At 36.7% G+C, this 6,538-nt stretch overlaps 1 protein-coding gene across 1 annotated transcript in view; it reads right to left on the bottom strand.

The window, feature by feature from the left end:
* entpd5b (ectonucleoside triphosphate diphosphohydrolase 5b) overlaps positions 1-5,067 on the bottom strand; it is a 15,576-nt gene extending 10,509 nt beyond the window's left edge. The window contains exons 1-5 of the mRNA XM_059512001.1: positions 4,880-5,067; positions 4,623-4,763; positions 3,547-3,788; positions 826-905; positions 593-736 (exon numbers count right to left, since the gene is read on the bottom strand). Of these exons, the coding sequence (XP_059367984.1) occupies positions 593-736; positions 826-905; positions 3,547-3,781 (459 nt within the window). The 5' untranslated portion in view covers positions 3,782-3,788; positions 4,623-4,763; positions 4,880-5,067. The remainder of the gene's footprint in view (positions 1-592; positions 737-825; positions 906-3,546; positions 3,789-4,622; positions 4,764-4,879) is intronic.
* Between the last annotated feature and the right edge of the window lie 1,471 nt (positions 5,068-6,538).

Raw genomic sequence — 6,538 nt, 5'->3', positions numbered from 1 at the left:
CAAGTGGGCGGGAATATGCTAATGATTCATGATGACATCAAAGTCTGACAGCTTCAGAGTCGACACTTTCTTTTGGGAGACAATAACTTTATAAACTGTGCACTTTCAGATTTAAAACTTCCAGGATGTTTTCATTCATTTAGAGCTGTGTTGGCCCATTGGCCTCTGACCATCATGGCCTCCTAACAATCCCCATATCTACTGATCGGCTTCATCACTCTGTCTCCTCTCCACCAGTAAGCTGGTGTGTGGTGGGCGTTCTGGAGCACTATGGCTGCCGTCGCATCATCCAGGTGGATGCTGCACACTGGTGGTGGATGAGGAGATACCCCCAGACTATGTAAAGCGCTTTGAGTGCCTAGAAAAGCGCAATATAAATGTAATGAATTATTATTATTATTATTACACACTGCATGAAATCCATAACTGGGGCACATTAATTTCTTTTTTTTCTGGTCAATATGCAATAAATTGATAATAACTACTGTATAAATTTTATACAGTGGCATGAAATTCCCCCAAAAATACAAAAACATTATCAGACTTAAACACACACAGTAGATTAGTTGTATTGTAGTAAGTGAAGATGTACCTCCTCCAGAAGTGCGTGGGCTTTAGCCAGCGGCAGCAGCCTCAGTCCAGCCGTGGCTCTGAACAGAACCGGGGTTCTCTTCCACTCCACCGGAGGAACCGTCTTCTTGGCCACACGCAGCAGCTGACGCACCATATGACCGGCCTGAGAGCACAGACATCAGCGCTGACCGCACACACACACACACACACACACGCTTACAGCACATCACTCAGAAACACCTGATAACTCACAATCTCAGGGATGTCTGCGAACGCAGAGAGACCGGGCTTCATCGAGTGGAACATCTCATTATCCAGAAGCGGCAGTCCATCTGAGGACAGAACACACGTCAGGACACAGGCTGCTGGTTCTCATTACTCTAATTACTCTAAACACTTTGTATTTCAATCAGCAACATTTAGCAGGACAATAAACACTTTTATGATGAGTGTGAGTGTGAGTGTGAGTGTGTGTGTGTGTGTGTGTGTGTGTGTGTGAATGTGTGAGTGTGTGTGTGAATGTGTGAGTGTGTGTGTGAATGTGTGAGTGTGTGAGTGTGTGAGTGTGTGTGTGTGTGTGTGTGTGTGTGAATGTGTGAGTGTGTGTGTGTGTGTGAGTGAATGTGTGAGTGTGTGTGTGTGTGTGTGAGTGTGTGTGTGTGTGTGTGTGTGTGTGTGTGTGTGAATGTGTGAGTGTGTGTGTGTGTGTGTGTGTGTGTGAAGAGATGGTTCCAAAACACTATAAACCCATTTAGATTAAGTAAAAATGTGTTTTCTTTTTTTTCCAAAATGGAATAAATCCATAATATGTTTGGTTTCTTTTAAGCAAAAAATCCATTGAATCTATAAGTTATTTTTGATATTGAAACTGATGAAAATACACATCATAGTAAGTAGATCTACATGACAGCATCTGAACTTGGTCAAAACTCATCTCATATAAAAACACTGGACTAAAAATACATTCATCAGTCATCGCTCCCAAAATGAATACTATTACTATTACTATTACGTACTATTAATAACAGTGAACAGTGTGTGGAATTGTGCGCTGTGATTGGTTTAGAGGATATATCGCATTCTGCAGGGAAAGGAGAGTGACATTTGTCACGGTTTGGAAAACAGTGAGAAAACATGACCTAATAACTCTGCAGTATCACATTTTGCATAAACTAAAAAAAAAATTACTTTTCAATATCGACCAGATACAATACTGATTTTGGCGGAAACAAAAATAAAAAAATAACCAGTTTACCGCATTTTGGAACCAAGCGCTTATATATATTAGCGGTGTAACGGTACACAGATGTCATGGTTCAATACGATTTCAGTACAACAGGAAAAAAAAAACTACTATGCCAGGTTTCTTTTCATTTATTTTGAACCGACAGGAGTACAAATTAAATAAACATTTCCACCTAGATGTGAAAATACTAAATTATAATGCTATAAAATATATAAATCTGAAGTACATACATCCAAGGAATAAATACATGAAATACATTTGATTTAGTTTACAAATAAACAAGGAAGGGAAAAAGCAACACAATGTAGCCAATATACAGTATGTATAAATAGCTTTTTCTGGACTGTTAAAATTTTAATATCTTGGTTTGTTTTTAATTGGTTGTCATGTGGGTGTTGTATTTTTACTTGTTTGTTTTGTTATGTAAAGCGCCTTGAGAAACAGTTTTAAAGGCGCTATATAAAAATAAAGTTTTTATTATTATTATTATAATTGTGACAGGCTTAATTTGTTCACAGAAAGGTAACTAACTGCAGAAAGCACATACTTTTTTGCTTTCTTTATTTTACAAAAGCACAATGTTTTGTTTTCATTCTAACTGTACACAAATAAATGTAGACCTTTTACAGTGATGCACTATTAATAAAACAATAAATGAAGGAGTGTTTAAAGTTGATTCTGTCACGTATAAGGAAAGAGTTGAAGTGCGCCGGCACACACACACACACACACACACACACACACACACACACACACACACCAGTTCTAGCACTGCTAACTTGACAACGCAGTTTGTACTTTATCAACAAAAAATACAGTGCCACTTTGTCACCTTTGGACAAGACTGAAGTACTGTACAAAGCCTATAATTTACATAATAAATAATAGTTTAGCGGAAATATTATGGAATATTTGGATTTGTGCCGAATGAGAGACAGGACACACAAGCACAAAGGTTCATGTCAGCATCTTAGGCTATTTTCATGACAAAAATGATAAACAAAAAAACACAAGTATAACAAATACAATAAAAACAGCAAACAGACAAACACAAGTTATATTAGACAATAATTTTTACATTAACGTGATAAAAATTCTAAACCTTTTTTCTGGCAAAATTACACTAAACAACCCTTTAAGTGAGTTCACTTCATAAAAGAGTTTTTCTACATGCATTAAAAGTGGGACAGTACAAAAAATACTATGATGTATAAATATTTAAAAAAATAAAAAAAATAGTGGTCGACCGATATATCGATCGATATTTGGCATTTTTCAAATACTGTAAACGGCTGATAAGTTTTTCTATTTGGCCGATGTGTTCGAGGCGAGACCTTTATTTTGAAGGTGCTGAGAGCGGCACACTTCTACATTTTCTCATTTCTACATTTTCCAATTTCATTTTACTTTTTAAATAAAAAATGGTAAAAAAAAAATTAATTTGTATTTTAGTTTTAGAAATATCTATTTTAGTGTGTCATATTAAAGAAAAGAAGAAGAAATGTTTCCTTGGCAATTACTTTAAATAAAAAAACTAATATTTGTAATATTCTATTTCAGTTTACAAAAATACTTTAATGGTTTTAATTAAATATAATAACCCTGCTAGTGTTTAAGTTAGTTGTGAATAAATCAGGTTTATTTCTGAAGTAACTACAAGCAACATTCATTCCATAACTACAAATCTGCCTTTCTATGTAGTGATGGACAGACGGTCATCATCTCACCCGGATCTTTCTGGATGAAGGTGTAGACGTGGATGCGGGTGCCGGTGCTGCCTGCATCAAACATGATGCTGTAGAAGATCTGGCTGGCGTTCGCCGGGCGACTGAGGGACGGAAGGGCGTTTCCAAAACTCTCTGAGAAATCCACAGCATTCAGACCGTTCCTCTGAGAGGAAGACACCGCTGCCAGAAGCATCCAGACGGCCAGAAGAAGCCAAACTCTGAGCAACGCAGACATCCTTAGACTGAAGACGGAGCAGAGCAGACACTGTTTATATCCCACAGACACTCCCATCAACCAGCCATATCAGCAAAACATCATAAAAACCCTCAAGCATCCTTCAGCACACATTTAGGCAAAATTATTATTATTATTATTTTAAATAGTTCCTTTAATCTTAGTGGTATAAGACTTGGCTTTAAAAAAACTGACTCGATTCAACAAAGTTAAGTGGTTGAAAAAAACTCCTTAATTTTGGAGTGGGGGGACTATTGATATTTTTTATATTGTTATGACATCATATGTCACCAGATGTGAACAAAGTCACTAAAATTGTAGGTTTTGGCAGTCTAATCATACTAATATTTTTCTGTTTTTTTACTGAAGTCACTGTCAAATATCTTACATTGTGCTTACATTCACGGGTTTGGAACGAGTAAGTGATTAATGACAACATGGCGTATCCCTTTAAGTAAAATAAATATTAAATATAACATAAAAATCAGCATATTTTACAGAAAAATATGGTACTTTTAGAGGTAAATAAGTAAATTTAAAAAACGGATCGTTTTTATTTTATCGAAGATAGTGATATGACTTTTTTTTTTTAAAGAAAGAAAACTGGGATCAGACCTCCACGAAGGACAAATTAAGGGCTGCTACACGAAGGATGCTCGAGGGTTAAACAATTAAAGCAGTTATTGGTTAACATCTTTCATCTCCAAATATGACTCTGCCCTTGAGGAACACTTGACTTTCGCTTTATGATCTGTCAGCAAACTAACAGGAGTCTGGTGAAGCTTCGGGTGCAGGACTGAACATGTACACAAACAATATAAGACAGCAGCTGATGTCTCACCGAGCTCAGACTCAAACCGCGGAGTCAGCAGAGCTTCAGCCCGATCCTGCGGCTCCTCCGGCGGACTCCAGGCGCATGATTAACCGCGACGCCGCCTCAGCACATCCACCTGCTGAGCGCTCACATTCTACACGGGGTTCGCTGTCAAACACGCCTAATCTGTCACCTTAAACTTTATTTCGACATGTTTTGCAGTCAAACACTTGTAATCTGAGGTAATTTACTTAATGTGGGTTTGTTGTTGTTTGTTAACGTACCTGCTAACCGCTCGCTAACTCGCTGAATTTACACGCAAACTTCAAATTTGGTTCAGTTCAACGCTAGATGGTTCGAATATAAGTCCGTTTATGAATCCTGAGCGTTTATACCGTGTGTACGTGCCGAGTTATGATTTATGGATTGATGGTAAAAGTACCGGTGTCTGACAGCAGCAAACTTGCGTTTGATTGACAGCGGCAGATGGTGACGCAGGCAGAGTGTGGGCGGGGCCAGAGTATCACCGCACAGAAAGAAGCAGAAACACGAGACGAACGTCAACGTCATGAGAAATAAATAAAGCAGCACGTGAACAGGAATGCGTTTAATTAGTGTCCCGTCAAAACAAGCATCTTCTGTATTTTCTGCAAAACTGGAAATGTTGCTTGGCAAGTAACTGAAATAAATATGTCCAAGTACTAAAAATTGCTAAAACTAAAGTTGAAATATAAATTAGGCTAAAGTTTATAATATTAAATTTGAGAAATGTTGCAATGGCAACTAACTGGCGTTAGTTCAAATGACTTGAACTCAAAATTACTGATATAAACCTAAAGCAATTACAAATTAAAACCATTAACCAATGTTAAATATTACAATAATATGTGTCTGTGTGTACATTATATATATATATATATATATATATATATATATATATATATATATATATATAAACACAATATAATGTATTATTGAGAGAGAGAGAGAGAGAGAGAGATTATAATTCTATATTACAGTTTACATAGTATGCATGACAAAACAAGTATTTTATTTATTTATTTATGTTTTAGCATAACCCGTAATACAAAAAAATATATACACACACACACACACACACACACACACACAGATACATAGGGATGGTGAGTCATGGAATAAACTATATTGCATGATGTTTACACACACCATATAAGATAAAATGACCAAATTTATAAAAATTGCCCTGTGCATTTAAAAATCACCTCGTCTCTTAACTGTCTAGCATTATCTCAGATCCACCACTGTTTTAATGTTCTGTCATAGCTGTTCATGAGTCTCTGTTCTGCTGGAAAATCCCTCAGAGCTCCTCACATTCTCAAGATTTCCGTAATCACATGCCCTGTAGCCCTAAACCGTACCCTAATCTTAATCCTAACCATATAGAAAGTACTTGTATTTTATTAATATTACCCAGTATTAACATACAGAGCTGTAACAAGGACACCTTAGAATAAAGTGTTACCTTATTTTGTAACTAAATTATGCTTACATACAAAACATACAAATATTTCATTTACATATATCCTACTTGAATGCAAACCGCTGTTTTAAGCCAAATAAAGCGTAGCTATATATTAGTCTTCTTCATCTTCTGCATGCATGTTTCATGTGTCAGACTGATCTCAGACCTGCTCCACCACAATCACAACCATCTGCAAACATCATACTGTTGAGATCCGATCCGAATTCGCTCCCGTCTCCACAAAGGCGTTTTCTCTGACCAACCCTACTAGGGCGAAGGCCTGCTACTTAATATTCATGAGACCAGACCTCCCATTGGACGGTAAGAGCTCAATGTCAGCGAGCACATTAATATTCTAGACGCGCGCTTTAACATTAGAAAACAACTTTACATCAACAATTTCTAATAAATATTATATAACAATATATTGTTACAGTAT

The sequence above is a fragment of the Carassius carassius genome, chromosome 27 (genome assembly GCF_963082965.1).
Source record: "Carassius carassius chromosome 27, fCarCar2.1, whole genome shotgun sequence".
Lineage (NCBI taxonomy): Eukaryota > Metazoa > Chordata > Actinopteri > Cypriniformes > Cyprinidae > Carassius > Carassius carassius.
The sequence above is the reverse complement of the archived record's forward strand: the minus strand, read 5'-3'. Positions and strand labels throughout refer to the sequence as shown.